Source organism: Lithobates pipiens, unplaced genomic scaffold, assembly GCF_037356315.1.
Source record: "Lithobates pipiens isolate NorthernLeopardFrog02 unplaced genomic scaffold, aLitPip1_a1.2 Scaffold_25, whole genome shotgun sequence".
NCBI lineage: Eukaryota > Metazoa > Chordata > Amphibia > Anura > Ranidae > Lithobates > Lithobates pipiens.
In genome coordinates, this window is record NW_027507787.1 from 146,515,258 (window position 1) to 146,543,193 (window position 27,936).

General features: G+C 43.9%; 1 protein-coding gene across 1 annotated transcript in view; it reads right to left on the reverse strand.

The window, feature by feature from the left end:
* The window catches only part of ATRNL1 (attractin like 1), a 1,004,401-nt gene that overhangs the window by 72,069 nt on the left and 904,396 nt on the right, over nucleotides 1-27,936 (reverse strand). The window contains exon 28 of the mRNA XM_077454933.1: nucleotides 4,813-4,927. Coding sequence (XP_077311059.1) covers nucleotides 4,813-4,927 — 115 coding nt within the window. The remainder of the gene's footprint in view (nucleotides 1-4,812; nucleotides 4,928-27,936) is intronic.

Sequence of the window (27,936 nt, forward strand, 5' to 3'; positions counted from 1 at the left end):
CCCTGCAATGCACATTGATCACCCAGAGGGAAATGTTTTTTTTTACAACAAAAGTGGAGTTACTCTTTACATAAAAAGTGTTTGTGAGTGAGGAGGAAAAGCTTGCAGCTGCTCCACTCTCATTACCAGCTGCTCAGATCTCTGACTTTTCAAATAGACTCCACCCTGTGCCTGATTTATACCGCCAGCGGCTAAATAAAATGCCTGGTTGTTAACAAACTCGAAGTGCTATACTGTAAGTTTCCATATTTGCTGCATCTATCCCATTAGAAGCGCGTGAATAAATCTGTAGTTCATCGTCTGTTATGTTGGAGCAGACAAGGCGCAGGACAATGGGAGCAGATGTGAGGACATGATTCCTGTGTACATGATAAATTCATTACGCTCCCCCGCTGCCTTCTAACTCAATAGACCTTCACTGGTTCCGTAGATTAACAGATGGGGGGTCACCAGGTGCCAAGACATGATGGACATATCGGCGATTCTCCTAGACTGCAAATGCTTGAAGTTGGACTCTAGACCTTCCCTTCAGTCTTGCACAGTTATACAGGCTCCTTTCCTGGACTTAAATGACTTACTCTGATTTTACTGCACACTGTGCGCTTCTCACTGTGTGTATTAAAAGCTGCAGCAGGTCATATGAAGCCCACCTTATTTGCTGGCTGGAGGACATCCAGCATTATCAAATGCTTTTCTTCCAGCCTGAATGTTCCTGTCCCGCCCCTTTCATTGAATGTTTTTCAGTTCTTTTAAAGGAGAAGTATGGGTTTGTTTGTTTTTTTCCCCTAATCATACTTACCTCTGTGGATGCTGCATCTGTCCCCCTGCTGGCTCTAAGACTGATAACCGTGCCACCGAACACTGCTGATGGCTCAGTTCTCTTACCTCCCCGAGAGGAGAGCTGCTGCCTATCAATCAGCAGCTCCCCTGCTTTGCTCCTCCACACTCACTAGAGCACTGAGTTATGGAGGGGCGGGGAGCAGCTGTCTAAGAGGCTCGCTGAAAGACTGAGAGTACCATCAGTCCAGGCACCTGGCAGATCTGGACTTCTGAAGTCGGGATCACGCGGTGCCTGGACTGAACTTGGTGACATCAGCAGAGAGCGGACTTGAGACCACTCTCTGTTGAAAACGATCACAGGAGTGCAAAACGAATTGCACCCCTGTGACCCATAGGCGAAGCCCGGCCAAACAAGCCCAGGCTGGACTTCTCCTTTAATCATGAAGACAGTACCTTGAATAAGTATTCATAGTTCATACCCCTTGTATTTTTGCACATTTTGTCATGTTACAACAAAAAACAAATGTATTCTATTGGGATTTTATGTGATAGATGCAATGCGATAACACAAAGTGGCAAGTGGAAGCAAAATAATAAATTATTTAAATTTTTTGTTTTCAAATAAATATCTGAAAAGGTTGGTGTGCGTTTGTAGTTGCAGTTTCCAGGGGCAGCAGCCAAGTATGGTATTATACATAGGTACATTGGTACTGTGGGCTCCAGCAATGCATACCTCCTTGGAGACCTGGAAACATGGCTCCATAGAAGTTTTTAGAGGAAGCAGGAACCACAACCAGTGTGGAACGTGGCCAGAAATGACGTCACCGGAATAGGGTATGTTCAGGCTAGACAGGCAGAGAATAGGCGACATGCTTGGAGCTCCAGCTCCTTCTGCAGGCCCCTGGTGCTGTCATGTCTGGCCACGTTCCATACTGGTTGTGGTTCCTGCTTCCTGGAGGCCACAGGGAGCATAGAAGACCCTCCATCCATCTACACAGCCTGGGAAATGACAGGGAACCCGGAAGGACGCTAAGGCTTAACACCCCCATCTCCCTTGGTTTTTCATTAGCCTGAAAGCTACTTTTATCCTGTAAATGTTCATAATCCTTGTGCTAATAAAGCATGTTTTAATCTCTACACTATGGTGGCGCTTCCCTTTTCTCCCCCTTTTTGGGACATGGATTTATGCCTTCCCTTAGTCAAAACACCTCTCCCACAGGCTAGGCACACATTTAACCCTTTTAGCGCCCCTGATGTTAACCCCTTTTCAGCCAATGTCATTAATACAGTGTCAGGGCATATTTGTAGCACTGATAACTTTATTAGTGTCACTGGTCCCCAAAAAGTGTCAGTTAGTGTCTGATTTGTCCGCCGCAATATTGCAGTCCTCCTATAAGTCGCCGATTGCGGCCATAACTAGTAAAAAAAAAAAAAAAATGCCCCATAGATTGCAGACAATATGGGGTTGATTTACTAAAGGCAAATAGACTGTGCACTTTGCAAAGTGCAGTTGCACTCTGCACGTGCAGTTGGTCCAGAGCTTAGTGAATGAGCTCTGCTAACTTCCATCATCCAATCACATGCAAGCAAAAATGTATTTTCCTAGCATGTGATTGGCTATTCTCATTTACTAAGCTCTGGAGCAACTGCTGTTGCAGAATGCAACTGCATTTTGCAAAGTACACAGTCTATTTGCCTTTAGTAAATCAACCCCTACGCCCTCTGCAAGTGCAGCTGCTCCAGAGATTAGTAAATGAGCAGAAGCTCTGATGACTTCCATCATCCAATCATGTGCAAGCAAAAAATGTTTTATTTTCATTTTCCTTGCACGTGATTGGGTATCCTTTGAAAAGTGGAGCCTTACCTCATTTATTTCATTCTGGAGCAACTGCACTTGGAGAGGGCAACTGCACTATTTGCCTTTAGTAAATCAACCCCTATATCTTTTGTGTAAACTAATCAATATACACTTATTGTGATTTTTGTTAACTAAAAATATGTAGCAGAATACATATTGGCCCAAATTTATGAAGAAATTCGATTTTTGTTTTTACTGACTATGTTTTAGAACAGAAAGTAAAAAAATATTTTTATTGTTATTATTATTTTTTTAATTCTCTCTCTTTTTTGTTTCTAACGCAAACAATAAAAACCGCAGAGATGATAAATATCAACAAAAGAAAGTTCTATTTCTAGGAAATAAAGGACAAATATTTTTTTTGGGTACATCATTGCACAACCGCGTAATTGTCAGTTAATATAACGCAGTGCCGTATCGCAAAAAATGGCCTGGCCCTGGTAAACCTTCCGGAGGTACATCCTGGGCCTTCTGAGCACATCTCTTTCAAGCCTGATTTCAACTTTCCAGTTCCAGTTTTGTGACAATCTAAAGAAAGTTTTCAGAAAGTTAAACTAGCTGGATTGTAAAATTCACCCGAGACAATCTCCAGAATACATAATTATACCAAATGATGTATTTATTTTCCTTCACATCTTTTTGAAATGGCTCAGATTTGATTCCAGAATTTCCCAGAAATGTTTTGTGTCGGCGGTGGAAGCGTTCGCTGTTTTGTATTTTCTTTGTGCGCAAGATTCTGGTCCCTTTCCAGTGCTCATTACCATCAGACGTTATTGAATTTATCGTTTCTTTCCTTGTTTGGCCATAACGAGCATTAATTTATATTAACTGGTGGTTTCCTGTCAGGACAATCTGGACGTGGGGGATTTATGATGTGTTTCTGGTAAGATGACAGGACATTCGCAGCTGTGAACTCGCAGTAACCCTGTCACGCGGCCCTAGCGACAACATACCGCCTCCAAGGCATCTTTAAAAAAAACTGCTGGGAGAGGCCAGCATAAAGAGGACCTGCAACTCACTGAGGGCCATTTTAATGGATGTTTGAGGAATTTCACTACCTAAAATAAGCCATCTTATTTAGACACAAAGGGTCCAAATGGTTGTAAACCCTTTACATATACCCAGTAAAGTGACTGGCCTACACAGAGATGAAGAAAATCCTCCTACATAAGTTGTACCTGTTTATCTGCAGTCTTCTCTTCTCTAGAGCCAGTCAAAGTGCAGAATTTATAAAGATTGTCTGGGCTTTCAGCAAACGGGAGTGGACAGCTGAAGTTACACACTGCAGAGCTCAGAAAATTGACTGGAGGAAAGGGACGCACGCCCTGAGGTTGTCAATCACAGGCTGTGTGCTAGACATTGCAGAGAATCCTGTGCTTCTACCCATATAACATACTGATAATTGACTGTAAGACCCCTTTTACACGATCGGCCGGCAAAGATCCGCCTGTCCGTTTTTCAGGCGGATCTGAGCGGGCCACCCATTGATTTGTATAGACAGGTGGAAGTCAGCGGAGATGTGTCCGCCGACACCCGCCTGCCATCTGACCGAAAAAGGTCAGCTGAAATCAGACGGATGGCGATATGTTCACCATCTGTCCAGCGGATTGGATGCTGTCCATTTTCATCCGATCTTCCCATAGAGAACAGCGGGGCTGTGATAGCTCTGTCCCTGCGCAGTAAGTAGAGACGGACCTGTCATCCGCCTGCTCAGTGTGGATCAATGGAGCGAACCCCCGCTGAGGTGGTGGAGTCCACTCAGCAGATCTGCCCCATGTGAAAGGGGCTTAAAGACTGTTATGACTAAGGCCTTGTAGGCTGAAATGTGTCAACTGATCTTATCTGGATTTGTATACTGTGGTTTTTGAATAAACATGAAGATGTTTTAAGAGCAACAACTGGTGTGCGAATCATCTTTCTGGATTATGTGTCGTGGAGTGCCCTCCCCTGTCACCTTTTTTCTCTTGGTGTCAGGAAAACTTTTCGGAAGTGACTCATGCCAACAGCAGAGGAATAAAGCATCAGACAGAAATTATACTTAGTGCTTTGGATTGAGACACATACACACTATAGAGGGATTTGCTTTGTTCATATTTCATGTCTGAGGTTTACAGCCAGTTTAAAACTGGCAGCGTGTCTATGAGGAAATAGCAGAATGAGAAAGAGCCCTTTACCTGACTGCCCGGGCGGAGGAACCCCGCTTGTCCCTCTTGGCAAACAGAGGAAAACAGTGAGGACGGCGGCCTTATTCCCACAACATGGTTCTATGGCGATTGGTTTTGGCACACCCTGGAAGGAAGAGAAAGGAATAAAAAATTAGACAAGAACATGTATTTTAAAAAAAAATGTCTAATCAATCTCACACTCAACAAAAATATACTAAATTATTATAATAAATATGCTAATTTTATCAAATAAAAAAATGTTGTATAAAAAATAGTATATTTCTATACTAAACTCTTTCATTGACAGAATTAAGCAACACTGGTTTCATGCAAAAGTAAAAAAAAAAAACTGTATTTAAAGTGGTTGTAAAGGTTGAAGGTTTTTACCTTCAGGCATTCTGTGCATGAAGGTAAAAACCTTCTGTGTGCAACAACCCTCCCAATACTTACCTGAACCCCATCTCAATCCAGCAATGTGCACGAGACAGGTCTCATCCTCCTCACCATTGGTTGAGACACTGAGAGCTCCCGCTACTGTCAATGAAGCCAGCGAGCCAATGAGGAGAGATCAGGGGCGGGCCTGAGCTGCACTCCATGTGTGAATGGATATACAAGAACAGCGGCTTGGGAGCGAGCCTGCTTAGGTGCCCCCACAGCAGGTTGCTTGCTATGGAGGCACTTGGCAGGAGGGTGCAGCCAGGGGAGCTGGTGGAGGACCTGAGGAGGATCAGGGCTGATCTGTGCAAAACCATTACACAGAGCAGGTAAGTATGATGTGTTTGTTATTAAACAAGAAAATCTGCCTTTTTAATATAACTTTCAAGCCCAGCTCCAGACAAGTAAGAAATGATCTGCAGTGAGGCTTTGCCCACACTACAAGTATCATTGCTCATTTATGTCTAGGGAAACAATAAAAGGAAATATACTTACCCGATCTTCCGCTCCTCCCTGCAGCTTCTGCACCCCCACTCCTGATATCATCAAGTTCAGAGCAGAGTCCATTGCCCTGTTCTGAAGGTGAGGAAGAAGAGGGACAATCCACCACCAAATCATGGGGAAGTGCAGGATCAGGTAAGTTAAACTGTTTCTCCTCTCCCCTAGATGTTTATTTGCCCGAGTTGGGCTCTAAGCACAAAAGAAGATATATTATAAAATGTAATTGACATACATGCTGAATACATATATACATAAAGAACATTACCACAGCCTCATAACGACACAAAAAAGCACCTAATGCTGCAGAAGATCAACCTATTTATATGGTGTAGCAGAAGACACACAACCCATCACCTATGTACTGTATGCACTCATTTACAAAAAGTATTCCAGTGAGAGTGAGACTCCATTGAGCCAAGGAGGCCAAATACCCATCCACACCTTCAACCAAGCCTGCAGCCCACACTTGTCTCCATTAAGCACCTGAATCTTCTCCACGTCATGCACAACTACCCTGTTTCCCCTAAAATAAGACCTAGCGTGATTGTCGTGATGGCTGCAATATAAGCCCTACCCCCCAAATAAGCCCTAGTAGGTCTTATTTCCAGGGTAGGGCTTATTTTCGGGGGAAACAGGGTAGGGCTTATTTGGGGGGTAGGGCTTATATTGCAGCCATCACCGACAATCACGCTAGGTCTTATTTTAGGTGAAACAGGGTATTTGGACAGGAAGGACTTTATACACCTGGTAGCATGCATTCCATATGAAATACTGGATCACTAAACTAGGTAAAAATAATGTATCTAAACCAAAAAAAAACAGCATTGAATGTTCCATACACTCACTTGGCATAACTCAAGAGAATGAAACGCTGAAGGCCTGCCCTACCTGTCTATATAACTCTATGTTAAAAGGATAATAAAGCAGAAATTGTCCATAGTCTTCTTTGCACTGCACACTGCTCTTGAGGACAACCACAATCCACCTCACTATGGTATTTTACATTGCCCCTAAGGCCAGATCCCAGCTATGTAGCAATATGGGCCTGGAAGCTGACCATGATAAGCCCTTTGGTCCCTCATGTAGCTACTTTCTAAAATTTCTGAAACATGTCAACTGACCTTATCTGCATTTGTGTACTGTGGTTTTTGAATAAATATGAAGATGTTTGAAGAGCAACAACTGTTGTTTGGATCACCCTTCTGAAAAGGCCTAAACCAAGATCTAAAAATCTCTGCCCGTCTAGGAGGTTCCACTGCAAATATATTACCAATGTTGTGCTTGAGAAATAGCAGTGGAAAGAACTGAGCTGACCCTACCCAAGTCATCCTTTCTCCTCGACAGATAAGCCACACAGGGTTTGATAGGGATCAGTCTATCCCCCCACAATATTTGGAATAACACTCGATAGACCCTAGCATTCAGAGACACAATGCAGTGCAGACAAAGCTGACATAAAAAAGACCGGAACCTGGTAAGTCTTACTCATATCAACCCCATTCCAACAGAGGTAATATCCATCTATTTTACCTGGCCACCCTATCATAGGCAACTTCCAGCATGCATTCCCAATTTTAAGGCCATAAAATAGCTGGCTTAGAATGAATTCTTGGTAATATCCTTGAGAAAAGTGTTCTCTGCATTCCCATTTCCCATTCAGAAAACTTCACTCTTCTCCTGGTTGATCTTGGAGCCTGAGGCTTTGTAGTAGGGCAAGACCACTTTCTTTGTTTAATTGTCCTACTGATAACTACCAACACATAATGTGCATAGGCCACAATCTCAAAGGGGTCTCACCCGTGAGCCTAACCTATGCCCCACACAACATGCTGCTCGCTTGCCTCCTTATGAATTGGTCAAACACATAAAGCAGATGGACTATGCTGGTAAACCACAGAGCCAACCTCTGGCTATCCAACCCCAGTGGTGGCTGGTGCTCCGGCCAGGGATGGGGGTGGCAAACAAACCACCTGACCCCCTCGGTGGATGGTACTCACGCGGTTGGGCTCTTGGTTGCAATGCAGAGCAGATGACGACGGCCATCTTCCGTCTCACTGTACATCCTCCCCACCCCGGGCACCAGCCAATACAATTGCTTCTCCTCTCAGGCCAATCTCACTCCTCCTGATTCCTGATTGGCCAGGAGAAGAAGCAGAAAGACAATAGCAAATATCAATTTGTCACACAAGTGGGTGGGTGCACCCGAGCACACCCTTTTTTGAAGCCATTTAGAGCCTCAGGCTCTAATCACATGCTTAAAAGAAAAAATTAGATTAGGGGCCAAGCGCATGGATTAGGGGCGCCCCGTATGGAGCGGCCGCCACTGCCCAACCCAATCATTTACAAGAGGGAAACCTATGTCCCCCTTTGTACAGGACTCATTTCAAATACTCTGCACTGCTGGAGGACTCTGCTCCTTCCTCCAACTCTCCTCTCTTGAAATACTCTGCACTGGTGTGAACTTTAGAGTGATATGATGGGTTTGCAGGCCACCAATAAAGTTGTGTTGAGAAGTGGATGCACAGCAGAGATATTTGTTTTATTTGTCTCTCTCTGCAGTGCGCACAGTGTCAGTGCCTTGTGATGTTTTGCTGTGTGACATTTTTCTACGGTGTAATTACAGTATGTCAGTGAGTACGGCATGCCGGCGGAAAGACGAATGAGGCCATGGATCTGTTTATATGCTGACAAGATAAATGTGAGTACAAAATCCCCCCCCCCCCCCCCCCCCGATCCTGCCAGCCTCTGCTAGCAGCAACACCTTAGCCGGGATGCCAGAAGAGAGAAACTCTGACAAAATGACTATACTGCCAAACAAGTAATATGAGGGACATAACTTCCAGGAGAATCCGAGGATGGTGATGACTCGCCCACCTGCCTGAGAGGCTCTCAGACCCACTTCTAATATATAACTATTCCATTATTTTTATTTAAATATATGATTTATAGGTATGCAGATGTTAGTTTTAGATATGGCAATGGTTATTTTTTTTATGATGCAGTAGATTTACTTTACACATTTGGATGCAATATTTCTTATTCTATATGTATGTATATATAATAATCGCTCTGATTAAGACTAAATACCTATTTATATACTGCACATATATATTTTTTTTACACTAGACCACATATTTACAGCATAGGCTACATAGCATAGGTGTGTGCAGCCTATTGCATTAGGGTGTGCACTCCAAAGCTCAAACACACATGCGTGTGTGTGTGTGTGTGTGTGTGTGTGTGTGTGTGTGTGTGTGTATGTATGTATGTATATATGCACACACTGTATATAAACACACATGCTCTTATAAATAAATGTAAACAAACATTTTAAAATGTATTAAAACATGGACAGACAGTGTCAGTAGGGCAGGGGTTGGTGCCAGTCAGTGGAGCAGTGGACTGTCGGTAGGGCAGTAATCGGTGTCAGTAGGGCAGAGGATGGTGTTAGTAGAGCAGAGGACATTGTTAGTAGGGCAGAGATTGTGGTAGGTAGGGCAGTGGACAGTGTCAGTAGGGCACTAATCTTTGTCAGTAGGAGCAGTGGAGAGTGTCGGTAGGGTAGAGCTTGGTGTCAGTAGGGCAGAGGACGGTGTCAATAGGGCAGTGGACAGTGTCAGTAAGGCAGCAATCTTTGTCAGTAGGAGCAGTAGAGAGTGTCAGTAGGGGCAGAGGGCGGTGTCAGTAGGGGCAGAGGGCGGTGTCAGTAGGGGCATAGGGTGGTGTCAGTAGGGGCAGAAGACAGTGTTAGTAGGGTAGAGATTGGAGTTGGTAGGGCAGTGGACTATGTCAGTAGAGCAGTAATCTTTGTCAGTAGGGGCAGTGGACAGTGTCAGTAGGGTAGAGATTAGTGTCGGTAGGGCAGTGGACAGTGTCAGTAAGTAGGACAGAGATTGGTCTTGCACGATCTTATAAATAAATGTAAACAAACATTTTAAAATGTATTAAAAAATGGACAGTGTCAGTAGGGCAGTGGATTGTGTCAGTCAGCGGAGCAGTGGACATTGTCAGTAGGGCAGAGATTGGGGTCAGTATGGCAGTGGACAGTGTCAGTAGTTTATTTTTATTATGCGATTATTTGTTTTACGTATTTTTTACAATTTTTTAGGAGGGGCTTTGGTGAAATATCAGGTGTATTAGGTGTACTGCCACTTGCCCAGCTGTTGGCATATTTTGGGCCAAAATTTCGGGAATTATTTTGAACCTCCTTGATTCTACAATTTCTCTAGACCCAACCATATAACGTCTCAATAAGCACCCACCTGGGATTACTAATGCACAATTCAGGCTTTTACAAGAAATTGCTACTGCAATCAAACTGGAGCTGAGGCCCAGAAAAGTCCAACACATTCCCTTTTTATGAACCAACACTCACCATTGGTTACAGAACCCCATACTGGTCTACCCAACTACCTAATCCCCCTGTCCACACCTTTCCCTCCCCTTACCCCTTTTCCTCAGGTGCACCCTTGTTTATTTATTTGTCAAATGCAAACATTTACAACCTTAAATTATGCTTTAAACACTTAATACACTGTGTGTGAGGCAACATATTATTGACCCTATAAAAAATGTATCATTACTCTTCTGTACTTTCAATCCTGTGTAGGACAAAACTGTAACCTGCCTACGATCCTTAACCCCTTCCTGCCTACCCCTTCCTGCCTACCACTTCCAAGCCCTTTAAGCCCTTGTACACACGGTCGGAGATTCCGACAACCAAATCCGTCGGATTTTGTCCGAAACTGTTGCATACACACGGTTGGACAAAGTTGTCGGAAAATCCGACGTGATGACGTTATTTCGTTACGACGGGACTACGTTCAGGCTAGTAGCCAATAGCTTTGGTGTAGGAATTTGATCTGAGCATGCGTGGCACTTTGTCCGATCAGAATTCTCTACACATGATCGGAGTATGTCCGATCGGAGCATTTTGTCTGAAAATTTTACCAACAAGTTGGAAAACTCGGTCCGTCGGATACTCTGACGGAAACAGTCCGATGTAGACCACACACAGTCGGAATATCCGACAAAATAGTCCGATCGGACACATTCCGTCGGAATTTCCGACCGTGTGTACAAGGGCTTAGAGTTCTAAAATCTGGGAGGTGGAGGTGGGCATTCCGGTCATGTGACTCCTGAGATTGGCTTTCACAGTGGTCACATGATGGGAAGGCTACCGCCTCGGGAGCTTACCATTCCCCACTGGCTACCATGCTGGGAGCACGCTCTCAGCAGGGTAAGTAGCTTACACAGGGCCACATACATGTGGCTACTCAGCATACTGTCAGTGCCAAGGGGTTAATAAAAATATTAAACAAAAGGTCCTCCTTGAGTGTCAGGACCTGGATCACCTGCTGGTGGCATTATGATTCCCAGAGCAGAAGGTTGTAGTTTCGGTGTCCACCAGTGGGTGCCTCCCAGCAGATCCCAGTAATCAGGAGGGTATTTAGGTCCTCTCCTACTAGTGGCTCTCACTCCCTTTTTGCTGCTGCCAAATTCTGTTTGCCATTGATCCATGAAGCTGTCACTGTAGACAGCAAAATCATAGCATTACCTGCCCAACAGCTGCAGGTGTTCAAGGAATGTGTACATGTGCAACTGTGAAGTGGGAAACTAAGGTCTCTGCTACTTTTGATTGGCTGTCTGCAATAACAGCTTCCAGGCAGGATAGCTCATGCGAGTTCAGATTTTAGTTACATAAAAGGGAAAATATATGTAGTGTACTAGGTTTAGTTGTTAGTGTAGGCAAATTTATGATTGGCTCAGGGCCAAGCCTGAGCTGGGAACCTGGGTCAGGGTTTAGTGGCCCAGGGGCTGGATGACTCACCTGGGAGCACTCTCTGACACTTTCCCCTGGTCTGGAAGTTGGTAGAAACTTCCAAAGCTGGAGCGTGGGAGTAAAGAGGGGGCTGCAATGCATATTTATGAGGTTTTTGAACAACCCCCAGCAAAAAGGATCTGGAAGGGGGCAGGCCACCTCAAAGCAGGGACAGTTGGGTGGAGGATGCTGGTGGCCTTTAAGGGTGCCCTCTGGTCGGGGGGGGGGGACCTCGGGCCTGGGGTCAGGTGCTGGAAGAATCTACAGAAATATGCTGTACTCAGGACAATTTCAGGCTTCCCATTTTCTGATGTCTGGAAGGTGGCCATCAGTGACAACCCTTAGGTCTTTTTAAGTTAGATTTCTGGAGAGCACTCCAACTTCACCACTTTGTGCATTCCTTGCCACCCCAGACTATCACCAACCACTTACTACACTGGAGGAATACAGTGAATCTCTTTTCCCCACTCTTTTTCCTTTGGTTCAGTCTCTTTCTTCGTCTCTTTCTCTTTATATCTGCCCTGAAAGTGGAAAATCGCTCTAAACCATTCCTGATGCATGCCATGCTTCTTTATAAACTGGACTCTCTGCACCCCTGAGGTGATGGATCGATAGAGTGTCCGATTCTAACTTTGCATTGACCAAATGCCTATTGTGCAGAGAACATCTTTGGTTATGTCTGATTTTGTATCTATTATGAAGTCATATTGTATCCCACTATACATTTTTCTTATTGCTATTCTGATGCCATGGTATTTGTCGCTTGCATAAATAAAAGATTTGAAAAAAGGAGGAGCTGTATATAGGAAGAGTTGTCCCTGAAGTTTATTTTCAAGTCAAGTGGGCATCTCATAACCTCCCATCCCTATCCAAGTTATTATCCTTCATTAAACAAAGACAAAAAAACGAAGTTACGGACTGTTCCCCGTCTCTGAAGTGACTGTGCAACTTTTGGTGTGGCTGGCTGTGCAGGGTGGGGGGGATCCCAGTTACTTGTGGCTCCAAAGGGGGTGTGCTACATATATACATCTGATGACAGGTCCGCTGTCATTTTTTTTCACTGCGCACCTCATGTACTTTGAAAGCTTGTAAGAGCAGAGTGAAGGGTAGAAAACATGTTTTCTAAAGTATTGTGCTTCTACAGTGCCTTGCAAAAGTATTCACCCCCTTGGCTTTTTACCTATTTTGTTACATTACAGCCTTTAGTTCAATGTTTTTTTTAAATCTGAATTATATGTGATGGATCAGAACACAATAGTCTAAGTTGGTGAAGTAAAATTTGAAAAATATATACATAAAACTATTTTTCAGAAATAAAAACTGATAATTGGCATGTGCGTATGTGTTCACCCCCTTTGTTATGAAGCCCATAAAAAGCTCTGGTGCAACCAATCACCTTCAGAAGTCACATAATTAGTCAAATGATGTCCACCTGTGTGCAATTTAAGTGTCACATGATCCGTCATTACATATACACACCTTTTTGAAAGGCCCCAGAGGCTGCAACGCTAAGCAAACACTGCCATGAAGACCAAGGAACTCTCCAAACAAGTAAGGGACAATGTTGTTGAGAAGTACAAGTCAGGGTTAGGTTATAAAAAAAAAATATCCAAATCTTTGATGATCCCTAGGAGCACCATCAAATCTATCATACCCAAATGGAAAGAACATGGCACAACAGAAAATCTGCCAAGAGACTGGCGCACACCAAAACTCACGGAGCGGGCAAGGAGGGCATTGATCAGAGAGGCAGCGCAGAGACCTAAGGTAACCCTGGAGTTCCACAGCAGAGACTGGAGTATCTGTACACAGGACGACAATAAGCCATACACACCACAGAGTTGGACTTTATGGCAGAGTGGCCAGAAGAAAGCCATTACTTTCAGCAAAAAACAAAATGGCAAGTGGGAGACTCCCAAAATGTATGGAGGAAGGTGCCCTGGTCTGAGGAGTCTAAAATGTAACTTTTTGGCGATCAAATAAAACGCTATGTTTGGCGCAAACCCAACACATCAGATCACCCAAAGAACGGTGGTGGCATCATGCTGTGGGGATGTTTTTCAGCAGTTGGGACTGGGAAACTGGTCATAGTTGAAGGAAAGATGGATGATGCTAAATACAGGGATATTCTTGAGCAAAACCCGTACCACTCTGTGTGTGATTTGAGGCTAGGATGGAGGTTCACCTTCCAGCAGGACAATGATCCCCAAAACACACTGCTAAAGCAACACTTGAGTGGTTTAAGGTGAAACATGTAAATGTATTGGAATGGCCTAGTCAAAGCCCAGACCTCAATCCAATAGAAAATCTATGGTCAGACTTAAAGATTGCTGTTCACAAGTGCAAACCATCCAACTTGAAGGAGCTGGAGCAGTTTTGTAAGGAGGAATGGGCAAAAATCCCAGTGGTAAGATGTGGCAAGCTCATAGAGACTTATCCAAAGAGACTTGGAGCTGTGATAGCTGCAAAAGGTGGCTCAACAAAGTATTGACTTTAGGGGTGTGAATAGCTATGCACATTGACTTGTTCTGTTATTACAGTATGTCATATTTGTTTGTTTCACAATAAAAAAACATGTTCAAAGTTGTGGGCATGTTCTGTAAATTAAATGATGCAAATCCTCAAACAATCCATGTTAATTGCAGGTTGAAAAATGCCAAACGGGTGAGTACTTTTGCAAGGCACTGTATTCTCTATAATAGTAGAGAAAGGGTCCAGCTAATTGATCTGCCCTTCAGCCTATCCCCATTTTATCCATTTGCATGTTGATTTATCTGAGAATCCAATGATTGAATACAACACATGTTGTGCGTTTCCAGTACCTGGAACCAGGAATGAGCCGAGGGGGAACCATAAGAAGCGCTTCAGCAGAAAGGGGTGCAGGAACTTCAATCTATGCTGTTGCCGTAGTTTACAGGTCATGACGGGTGGGGGGCATCAGCTTTTTAGACTTGAGTGCTAAAGGACCTTGCCCTGGCACTGACGGGTTCAGTCTGATACAGTATGGGACAATGGTATGTTTTTGGTAAAGAAGGGTAATACTTGAAGAATGTTTCATAGAAAGTTTTCTTTGTGGTTGGTGTGAATCCTGGATGCACCTCTCCAGACAGAGGACAGTGATTCATGTACCCCACTTTGAGCAATGCACACCCCCCACCCCCCTCCCGGAAGGTCATACTCGGTAGCTGCCTCATATAGAGGTCTCATCTGCTTCTGCGAATACTGTACCATCGCTAATTATACTGCTCGTTTATGGAAGTGTCTGGCACAGTGAAATACAGCCGCTTTTACAATTATAATCTGCTGCCATTAAAATAGGCTTGAAAAACAAATGAAAATCAGTAAAAAAAAAAATGCTTCTAAAAGCTCCTCTAACAAATGGCTTATTAAGAAAAGAGCACTTCCCACTGAAAACCTGTTATTTCGAATCAGCCGCTTTCACAAAGTTAAATCTGTAACAAAGGCAGATCATTATCATACATTGGAGGGAGAGACAGACAACACAGAATGGGCAGGTAACAGCCAGGGCAATTTACTGGGCCATATACACAGAGAAGCACACACCGAACGACACGCACAAAACATGGACAAGGACAGATATACGTTGATGAACACACACACAAACAAGCAGACACACACTCACTGGCCACTTTAATAGGTACTGTTCAATTGCTTGGTAACACAAATCGCTAATCAGCCAATCACATGGCAGCAACTCAACTCAACAATTAGGCATCTAGACATGGTGAAGACAACTTTCTAAAGTTCAAACTGAGCATCGTAATGGGGAAGAAAGGGGATTTAAGCGACTTTGGACAAGGCATGGTTGTTGGTACCAGACAAGCTAGTCCGAGTATTTCAAAAACTGCTGATCTACTGGGATTTTCACACACAACCATCTCTGGGTTTATAGAGAATGGTCCGAAAAAGAGAAAATATCCAGTGAGTGGCAGTTGTGTGGAGGAAAATGCCTTGTTGATGTCAGAGGAGAATGGGCAGACTGGTTGGAGATGATAGAAGGGCAACAGTAACTCAAATAACCACTCGTTACAGCCAAGGTATGCAGAATACCATCTCTGAACACACAACCCATCGAGCCTTGAGGCAGATGGGCTACAACAGCAGAAGACCACACCAGGTGCCACTCTTGCCAGCTAAGAACAGGAAACTGAGGCTACAATTCTCACCAAAATTGGACAATAGAAGATTGGAAAAACATTGCCTGGTCTGATGAGCCTTGATTTCAGCTGCATCATTCAGATGGTAGGGTCAGAATTTGGTGTAAACAACATGAAAGCATGGATCCATCCTGCCTTGTATCAATAGTTCAGGCTGATGGTGGTGTAATGGTGTGGGGGATATTTTCTGGGCACACTTTGGGCCGCTTAGTACCAGTTGATCATCATTTAAACACCACAGTCTACCTGAGTTTTTTTGCTGACCATGTCCACCCCTTTATGACTACAGTGTACCCATCTTCTGATGGCTCCTTCCAGGAGGATAACGCACCATGTCACAAAGCTCAAATCATCTCACCACCAGATTCTTAAACATAATGCGGTCATTGTACTCCAATGGCCTCCACAGTCACCAGATCTCAATCCAATAGAGCACCTTTGGGATGTGGTGGGAGATTTGCATCATGGATGTGCAGCTGACAAATCTGCAACAACTGCATGATGCCATCATGTCACTATGGACCAAAATCTCTGAGGAATGTTTCCAACACCTTGTTATCTATGCCACGAAGAATGAAGGCAGTTCTGAAGGCAAACGGGGGACCGACCCGGAACTAGCAAGGTGTACCTAATAAAGTGTCTAGTGAGTGTATATTGACAAACTCACACAGGCAAGCACGGACAGAAAGATGCATATGCACAGACACACATACAGTATAACAAATCACACGTGTGAGATCAAGAGCTGCCACCAAGCACTGACCCAGGTTAAAGGAGCATTGTAAATTTAATGGGCTGGCACCTTTACCAATAGGACATGCAAATATATGACGTGGTGGACATAATTTATTGCATATTTACACCCATGATGCCAGCTCAAAAAAAAAATGAGGGGGGTTCTGCAGACCCCTCTCCCTTCATTCTTTGAATTTATGTTTCATTTATAATACAGCTTTAGTTATTTACACTCAAGAAAGATCACAAAACACACACAGAGTACTAAGCCTAGGTCAGGTATGGAAAGCATGCAAATCGCACATGTTTCTGCACCCACAGGTAGCTACAGCAAAGACACACTGCTGTTTAGCAGAAGTGCGGGATGGCACCTCCACACATTGGAGTATGCGGCGCATTGCTCCTTGAATGAAAAAGTATGGCGCCAAAGCACTATGCAACAGCGAGTTTAAATGCTGCTGCAAATGCCACCACAGGGAGACGCAAAAGTGTGATGCTAGCCTCAAACTTTTCGATAGTAAAGAAATGATTTTCTTCAGTAAAGCTCAAAATATCTGATATCTGGGGGTCCCAGAACAATGGCACACTGATATCTGGGGGTCCCAGAACAATGACACTGATATCTGGGGGTCCCAGAACAATGGCACACTGATATCTGGGGTCCCAGAACAATAACATACTGATATCTGGGGGCCCCAGAACAGTGGCACACTGATATCTGGGGTCCCAGAACAATAACATACTGATATCTGGGGGTCCCAGAACAATAACATACTGATATCTGGGGGCCCCAGAACAGTGGCACACTGATATCTGGGGGTCCCAGACCGATGCCATACTGACATTTGGGGTCTCAGAACAATGGCACACTGACACTTTGGAGTCCCAAAGCAATGACCTGTGTAAACTTGGGGTCCCAAAAGAATGGCATACTCTAGAACAATGACACTCTGACATGTAGGGGTCTCAGAAGAATGTTACACTGACATGGTGTCCAAGAACAAGGACATACTGACACTTGGGGTTCCAAAGAAATTACCCATTGAAACTTGGGGTCCCAGAATGATGACACACTGACATTTGGGGGTGCTAAAGCAATGACCCATGGAAACTTGGTGTCTCAGAACAATGGCACACTGACACTTGGGGTTGCAGAATAATGACACCTTCACATTTGGGAGTCTCAGAACAATGACACTATGAGGGATGACAAACTGATACCTGGGTGCCTCAGAACAATGACTCGCCATCAATTTCTTGTTCCAGAACAATGACAGCCTGACACTTGGGTGTTCCAGAACAATGACCCCCCCCCCCCCATTTTTTTGGAAATCCCAGAACAATGACACATTGGCATTGAGGGTTCTGGAACAATATACCAAATCTATCACAGCTTTGAGTTTTTAGAGTTTTTAGAATAGGCTTGTCTAGCATTTCTGTATCATGAAATCATCTTTTGTTTGTCGTAAATGTTTGTCCTCTTCTGATGCAGCAATTAAGCCGTGGGTGCGTTTGCATTTTAATATTTCAGGCACATTGTAGATCCATATTTCCTGGGCGCTGTAAAACTTTCCTTTGCTCCCTCTCTCCATAATTATTCCGACTGGCAGGAGGAACCCAGACCTATCAATCCTCAATTCCTCCATCCAATTTTCTAATTGCCTTCTTGGCATGCGGCAGAGCCCCCGACTCACATGATGCATTTGTCGAGCACTGGAGTAATGTACTTCTTAAAATTAGATGCACTCTTTAAAATGACTCAAATAAAAGAGAAAATATGAAGCGGCCCAACATTGCTCGCTGGCGGATAAAGTTCAGTCCAAATGGAAGGACAATGCGATGTGACGGCGGTGGGGGAGAGCCAGCTGAGTCACGGTTCTGCCAAGATCTTAAGTGGGCTTTTACAATATACCGAATAATGAGTTTTAATTTATTGGACCTCTGCAGCCCCACATATAAAAGATTAAAATTTTCCCCCTTACTTAGCTTTACTAACGTTACGGATAAATCTGGAGGTCAGAACCAGAGTTTAGAACCCCCCCCGAGATATGACAAATGCTGCACTTGCAAGTTCCTTATTTTGTCTTCACATTTACGTCTTTCAATTCTGTGACACGTAGTCACTATGCCCTGTGAGTAGGCACTGCTGCGTCTCACATTTCACAGAGCCCGCCTTCTAAACTACAGAGGTGCTGAGAGGAGGAGTTTCAGAAGGTGGAGTCAGTACAGGAATTACGGCTTGCAGGCAGCAAGGTACCATGGGATATGTAGTCCTTAGAAATTGAGGAGAAGCTACAAAGCATGCTGGGAATCCAGGAAGTTGTGGAAAGAGATGGTCAGCAGGCAGGCAGTACTCACAACATGAAAGGAGATTTTTCAAGAAGGATTATATTGGATTGCCAGAAATAACTATTGCTTTTACTGTTATTACAATATTGATATTATAAAATGAAAGTGCATGCTGTGACCATAGAGTCCTAGAATACCTGGATTGCCTCTAGATGTCAGAGCATGCTGGCATCTGGCAACAACCGCTACACCATGCCAAATGTTTCCATCTCTCATTTCCAAAGCCGCTTCATACCCAACCCATGAAAATTTCGAGTGCAAAGTCCTAGCAGAAATGTGATAACAAAGATGATTTGGCCCAGTGGTCCAGAACGTACCCTACATGCTATCTGAACTGTACCGGTGCAGACTGAACAAAAACCAGGATCAGCAGAAGCTGGCAAACAATATCGCCAGCAACTCCCTCTGAGGAAATCGATATCTTCCATTAGCAGGTCTGGCAGCACAATGCTCCACAAGGTCTGCCATGTATGATAACAATAACATTTTACCACCAGCCAATCACTTTCCAGCTTACATTTTCTAATGCAGCCTTTTTCAACCAGGGTGCCTTGAGGTTTCTTTAGGGGTGCCTTGGCAAAATGCCCCAAAAATGTATAAAAACCAGCAGGTGGATCAAGCCTGCGTTTTATTTACACAAAGCCACATGTTTTTATTGTGCACCACTTCCAGCCACCAGCATCCTAACAACTATTGATGTCATCAGTATTGATAAGGAGGGTGTTGATCACCTGCACAGCATCCTTGTTTGACCCTCAACTGTCCTTCTCTGTCAACACTGGGGTCACATTAGCTGAGTGATGGAGAGAAACAGAGGGAGAGGAGAAACACTGGAATACTAGTTGGTACCAGTGTGCAAAAGTGTATTTGCTTTGGAAGAATAAACCAGCTCTAATGTTGGGTGTTCTACGTGTGTCCATTCTGCTGCATATGTAAAACTATTATGCCCTGTACACAAGGTTGGACTTTCCAACGCGGTGATGCAGTGAAGTTGTCCTGTCCCCTTAGCAGAAAAACACCCCCAAAGCATAATGTTATAATGTTTCCACCTCCATGTTTGATGGTAGGGATGGTGTTTTTGTGGTCATAGGTAGAATTCCTCCTCCTCAAAACACGGCGAGTTGAGTTGATGCCAAAGAGCTTGATTTTGATCTCATCTGACCACAACACTTTCACCCAGTTCCTCTAAATCATTCAGATGTTCATTAGAAAACTTCAGACGGGCCTGTATATGTGAAAAGTAAAATAAGCTTTGGCGCTAAAACCTAAATGGTGTACTAAAAATGCTAATACTCTACAAATTACATAAAAATTACATAAAATGAAGCCCAATGTGGGAATTTCACCAATACACTGTATACGTGATATTAAAGCTATATGTAAATGGAAATGTGTATCCGTTATCCTACATAGTAACTATGCACAAGTGTGGTAAAAAATAATGACTATGCACAAGTGTGGTAAATGATATGATAAAAATTACAACTAATCTATCACAACTAAAAATGTAGGTGCTTTGACAAAAAGTGCTTTAGCTCACGTAAATGAGCCAATACTTATATTCTAAAAAGTGACAATCAAAAGGACATTGTGAAGATACCAAGTGAAAACATCAAAAAAATTAAAAAAATCATATAATGTCCAATCCAAAATATGTTATAATGTCCAAAAAAATAACAATATTTGTTCAGAGTCGCATCATCTAGTTGCTGAAAAAACGCATAAGACTTTTATCAGATAGGAAGGTGAAGCAAGGTGACTGGTGAAAACAAGGGTTAAATTCCTCTCCGGTGCGCCACTCTGTGTTAGAGAAAAAATGTATATATGCGCTCACCAGACATTAAACCCTCAATGGGTTAACCAAGCAGTCACAGTATGAGCCACTGTGCAGCTCTCTCGAGGCTCTGCCACCGCTGAGCTGTGGGGATATTTTACACTCTTCCTTCCGTGAATGGTCCGTTTAGCGTTTGTACATGAAGGAAAACAGAAGTACAACCATGGTGCAATATTGTTGTAAAAACGTACTATGTTTATTAAAAACAGTTTTACTCACAAATTCCAAAAAAGATAGATCGCTGTGAAATATACTCCGCCGGCGTTACTGCTTGAATAGCAGTGTAAGGTGCACGTCCTAGGCCACGCCCTGGCCTAGGACGTGCACCTTACACTGCTATTCAAGCAGTAACGCCGGCGGAGTATATTTCACAGCGATCTATCTTTTTTGGAATTTGTGAGTAAAACTGTTTTTAATAAACATAGTACGTTTTTACAACAATATTGCACCATGGTTGTACTTCTGTTTTCCTTCATGTACAAACGCTAAACGGACCATTCACGGAAGGAAGAGTGTAAAATATCCCCACAGCTCAGCGGTGGCAGAGCCTCGAGAGAGCTGCACAGTGGCTCATACTGTGACTGCTTGGTTAACCCATTGAGGGTTTAATGTCTGGTGAGCGCATATATACATTTTTTCTCTAACACAGAGTGGCGCACCGGAGAGGAATTTAACCCTTGTTTTCACCAGTCACCTTGCTTCACCTTCCTATCTGATAAAAGTCTTATGCGTTTTTTCAGCAACTAGATGATGCGACTCTGAACAAATATTGTTATTTTTTTGGACATTATAACATATTTTGGATTGGACATTATATGATTTTTTTAATTTTTTTGATGTTTTCACTTGGTATCTTCACAATGTCCTTTTGATTGTCACTTTTTAGAATATAAGTATTGGCTCATTTACGTGAGCTAAAGCACTTTTTGTCAAAGCACCTACATTTTTAGTTGTGATAGATTAGTTGTAATTTTTATCATATCATTTACCACACTTGTGCATAGTCATTATTTTTTACCACACTTGTGCATAGTTACTATGTAGGATAACGGATACACATTTCCATTTACATATAGCTTTAATATCACGTATACAGTGTATTGGTGAAATTCCCACATTGGGCTTCATTTTATGTAATTTTTATGTAATTTGTAGAGTATTAGCATTTTTAGTACACCATTTAGGTTTTAGCGCCAAAGCTTATTTTACTTTTCACATTTCTAATCTATTCCCATCTAGAGGGATAGGTTTCAAGCACAGGCAGCTTTAACCCTTCACAGTTCACTTTATTATAATCATTTTAACATTCACTTATTTAAACTTGTCTAGCAAACGGGTAAATTTGTCCATAGCGCAATCTTATCTTTTCTTTTTGGGCCTGTATATGTGCTTTCTTGAGCAGGGGGACCTTGCGGGCGCTGCAGGATTTCAGTCCTTCATGGCATACTGTGTTACCAATTGTTTTCTTGATGACTATGGTCCCAGCTGCCTTGAGATCATTGACAAGATTCTCCCGTGTAGTTCTGGGCCTCACCGTTCTCATGATCATTGAAACTCCACAAGGGAAATCTTGCATGGAGCCCCAGACCAAGGGAGATTGACAGTTATTTTGTATTTCTTCCATTTGCTAATAATCGCACCAACTGTTGTCACCCTCTTGCCAAGCTTCTTGGCGATGGTCTTGTAGGCCATTCCAGTCTTGTGTAGGTATACAATCTTGTCCCTGACATCCTACACAGCTCTTTGGTCTTGGCCATGGTGGAGAGATTGGCATCTGATTGATTACAATTGTGGACAGGTGTCTTTTATACAAATAACAAGCTGAGATTAGGAGCACTCCCTTTAACAGAGTGCTCCTAATCTCAGCTCGTTACTTGTATATAAGACACCTGGGAGCCAGGAATCTTGCTGATTGATAGGGGGATCAAATACGTATTTCACTCATTAAAATGCAAATCAATTTATAACTTTTCTGAAATGCGTTTTTTTGGATATTTTTGTTATTCTGTCTTTCACTGTTAAAATAAACTGACCATTAAAATTATAGACTGATCATTTCTTTGTCAGTGGGCAAACGTACAAAATCAGCAGAGGACCAAATATTTTTTTTTAGCACCTGCAAAGCGCTCTCCTGTCACACCAGTATAAAAGCCCGAGTGCCCGAGCCTGAGTGCCGAGCTTTGAGGCGCTTTAGGAGCGGTATATACACTGCTCCTAAAGCTCCCCTTCCCATTGAAAGCAATGGGCAGCGGCCCTTTGTGGGTGCTTTTAACCCTTTTTCAGCCGCTATCGGGGATTAAAAGTGCCCCGCTAGTGTCCGAAAAGCGCCACTAAAACAACAGTAAAGCGCCACTAAAAATAGTGGCTCTTTACCGCTGACGGCCCCAATGTGAAAGTGCCCTAAGACTGAACTCCTTTTGGTTTAATGCAGCTGGAATGTATTCAGCTCATTTAGATTGGATATTTAGCTGGCTTTAAAGATACATATCATTGGTTGTCATGCCCATTAGTTTATTCCTCCAAGTTTATGACCTGGTATGATTGTTTTCACTGCTGAATTGTGATCTGGGGTCCCAGAACAATGACACACTGACACTTGGGGGTCCCAGAACAATGACACACTGACACTTGGGGGTCCCAGAACAATGACACACCCGGCACTTGGGGGTCCCAGAACAATGACACACTAACACTTGTGGGTCCCAGAACAATGACACACTGACACTTGGGGGTTCTAGAACAATGACATACTGACACTTGGGGGTCCCAGGCCACTGACACCTGGGGGTCCCAGAATAATGACATACTGACACTTGGGGCACCCCAAAAAATTATACACTGAAACTCCAGGTCCAAGAATAATGACACACAGACACTTGGGCTCCAAGAGAAATGACACAATGACAATGAGAGGTCCCAGAAAAATGATGCACAGATACTTGGGATCTCAGAGCAATGACACACTCACTGACACTCGGAGAACCAAGAATAGTTACAGACTGATACTGGGGTGGGGGGTGTCCCGGAATAGTGATGCTTAGATTTGGATCTTATTAGGGTGGAAGGACAAAGTTTCCGCCATCGCTAAGTGCTTCTCGCGGATGACAAAAGCCATACAGCAGTGGCGTTTAATCGTCTCTTGGCATATGCTCTGTTTACTAGCAGCCTCTTCTTGCTAAGCATGCAGAAAACAAGCGAACGCTTCACAGCTCATCAAACCGCCGACACCAGAGGATCAGCGCAAGAATTTGTACACTGAACGACAGACAGGAGCTGGCATTAGACGGGATCGGCACGCGGACAGATTGCCGGCACAAAGGCACGTAACAAATCCTCATTATCTGCAGAGTTACGGAATATTCACAGATCCCTAATCATTCACTTCACATTCCGCTCAGTTCAAAGATTTTTTTTATACAAACCGCGACTCCTAATGAATTGCTCTCCTGCCAAAGTGAAAGCTCCCATCTCGCTGCAGTGCAATTCCCTGAAGGAAAGTGAATTAATGAGACACGGCCATATTTCATCATTTTAATGGCATGTTATATTGCAGCCTCTCCGGCAGGGAGATGGATGTGTGCGTGGAATAGACAGCCATCCATCCATTCTCTATTGATAACTCTGCTATTGATTAGAACCAAGCTTTTCTGCTCAGCGCTCTCCTCTGTCAATTCCCCCAAACGTAAATTAAAAGGAATTTAAGAAGTAACAGACGCAGGGGAGGAATATGTGATTGGCAGCGCTGATTGAATGCAAATGGTCCAACAAAAAACACCCATTATTTACCGTAGAAACGCGGCAGGCACTCACATGTGACAGTGTTGGTAGTCCAACAAAAGTTGTGACCATCGATGAAACTCCAAGTATCTGTGACACAGCATTTCAGCTTTGAAAAGATTAAGAGTTAAAGGGTATATAAATCCTAAGGCTTCGTCCACATAGCCATACTATAGAGTATGCCCGTGCAAGGGTAGTGCATAGCCGCATGGGGATACAGGTGTTCAGTGCATCGCCATACAGGCAGTCCCATCCATGTCAATTGTGACTGCAGCAGCTGCATGGACACAACCGCTGTTCCCAATGTGACATCCATCCGAGTGCATGTCCTGGAACGCAGTCAGTGTGTGCTCAGGGCCACACAAATGCATGGCTGTAAAATTCAGAGCAGCGGTTGTGTCCGTGTAGTCACTGCATCCCAATTGACATGAATGGGACTGGCTGCACGAGGATGAACAAAAATCAGTGAATCACACCTACACGGTCCTCACACAGGTGCACATTGTAGCACACAAGTGTGAATGAGGTTAAGGTATATGGAAACCCTCACCTTGTTAATCAAGTTTAAAATAGAAATGAAAGGCAAAACATTTTTGTATAGATTAAAAAACAAACATTATAAATAAAAAAATGTCCTCTTTTTTTAAGTGATGACATACCCTCTGTTCGCAGCTGCATAAAGAGCCAGGGGAGGAGAAACAGCAGTGCACTAAACTTCCCAGTGAATGGCTGTGAGGGGGTGTTGGGTGTCAGGACAAATCTGATCATTGGAGGAGATCAGGCTGAGTTTCCAGCATAGCTAGAGAACTGACCACGCTTTTCTCTCATGCCTAATGTGGTCAGTATTTAGTAGGAAAGCAGAGGGACTGGCAGGAACACTAGATATTTCACATAAAGGAAGCAATATAAAGAGAACAGGATACATTTTCATACAAGTACATGGTACAGCAGGCACATATCAGGACTATGAAATGTTGGGTTTACAAACTCTTTAAGAATAAACTTCTCTTATTTGCTGGAAGATGAAATCAGGCTTGCAGGAGGCATGTCCATTCTGACATAGATGGTAGGGGGAAGCTTCTGGACAGCACTGGCAGCAGATGAGGACGAGATAGGATCCCTGCATATTAAAACTACTGAGGTCCTTACTAATGTACATGGGGACCACGGATGTCATATGGTTTTTGTATACTACTGAGTGGACTGAGTTTCAATTTGTATGCAATCAGGCAGGCCCTTGCACTACATGGTTTTCATAAATCTAAAGACAAAAATCAGCAGAAGGCCAAAGTTGTGGTCTGTCAATTTGGCCTGTTTATTATGGTATAATGATGGCGTTGGGCTCCTGTGGTATATTGACACTTCGTCGGCCTCTGCTGGTTGGATATCCCAGGTTTTTACTGATATGCCAATTAATAATGTAGATACATTATAACACTGCCTCCATTTATCCAACTCCTGAAGAAGTGGACATAGGCTACTGTAAATTTGTCGAGACTATACAAATCCTGTCTCAGTAGGGCTTGACCAGTGGCAGCCTATCTATTACAGGTGCTGCCTTCCCTATCCATGTGTCCCGGTGTTCTGGCAGATAGTGTCCTGCCATCATATAATATCCGCCCCGTACTGCACATGCACAGTACGGAGCAGACAAAGCTTCGGAAAATCTCCGAAGATGAACGGCGCCTGTGCCATTAGTGGAGATGGTAGCCCCCCCATCCAAGCAGACATAGGGTTGGGAAAATTAGAGGGCCCCTCGCGGGCTCACTTCGCTCGCCACGCTTCGCTCGCCACGCTTCGGGCTCGGCCTCGCTGAGCTCGGCTCTTTTGTATTCCAACTCTATGTCCACTTGGATGGTGGGGATAGAACCTGGACTCAGGCGCCGTTCATCCTCGGCTATTTTCGGAATCTGTGTGTGCTGTATATGATAGGACACCGGAACCCAAGTCTACAATCAGAGCGCCAGAAGCGTGGATTCCAATGGGGGGGGGGATTTGAAGCAAGTGATTAGAGCCAAAGGCTCTAGGAGGCTTCAAAAAAGGCCCACCCAGTTATGTGAGGGTAGTGAATGAATATTCGTTATTGTCACACTGATCCTCCTCCCGGGCCAATCAGGAAGCGGGTCTTGAGACCCATTACCCGATTGGCTGAAAGGACAGGTAATCCTATTGGACACCAAGAAGGAGGAATCCGTTTTGATACCGAGGAAGAGGAGACGCGATGGAAGCTGCTGCCTGTAGGAGCGCTTCCTACCCGCGACCTAGATGCGCTGGATGACCGACCGCCCCCCCCCCCCCCCCTTAAAAAAAAACACCAGCTGCCACTGGGTTTGACTGCAAGATACATAGAAAAGGCAGCTATGCTGATATCTGATTGTTGACCAATGTGTGTACAGTTGTCCGATGATATAAATACACATAAATGCAGCAAGTGGTTACACGCGCACAGGAAAGGATGAGCAGCCGCATACATTCCTCCACAGCTATTACCTCTCCATGTCCAGGGCCACTCATGTGTCCATGTATGCATGTGGCTCCCCAGCAAGGAAATACGCTGGATTCTGGAGCTGTGATCCCAAATACATCCATGTGCATAGGCCTTTAACCACTTCGCATCCAGGCCAATTCTGACATTTCTCTCCTACATGTCAAAGTCTGATATTTTTTGCTAGAAAATTACATAGAACCCTCAAACATTATATATGTTTTTTTAGCAAAGACCCTAGAGAATACAACGGCGGTCATTGCAACATTATATCTCGCACGGTATTTGCGCAGCAATTTTTCGAACACGTTTTTTTTCTGAAAAAAAACAGTTTCATGCTTTAAAAAAAAAAACAGTAAAGTTAGCCCAAATTTTTTGCATAATGTTAAAGATGAAGATACGCCGAGTAAATAGATACCCAACATGTCATGCTTCAAAATTGCACATGCTCGTGGAATGGCGCCAAACTTTGGTATTTAAAAATCCCCATAGGTGACACTTTAAATTTTTTTACTGGTTACATGTTTTGAGTTGCAGAGGAGGTCTAGGGCTAGAATTATTGCTCTCGCTCTCATGTTCACGGCGATGTCTCACATATGTGGTTTGATCACGGCTTCCCAGCCAAGGCGGCGCCGTTATTTGAATGCAGAGGCCGGGCGTGACGTCATAACATCGCGCCAGGCCTCCAAACGATCATAGAGACTCCGGCGACCATCTGGTCCGCCAGAAATCTCTATGATCACCATCCGGGAGCCGGCAGATCCTGTGTCCGACTCACCGATGGAAGTGGCGAGTCGGTAGAAGTACCGAAGGGAGGCAGGGGGGACGTCCCCTCCTGCCGCCCATAGGAACGATCAAGTGGCAGAACAGCCGCTATGATTATTCTTATGGTGCAGGGAATCACCGGCTGAAAATGCCGATATCTGAATGATGTCTGTAGCCTTAGGCCACGTACACACGGGCGGATTGTCTGCCCAACTAAGTTAGTCAGACAATCCGACAGACAGTCCGTCCAACT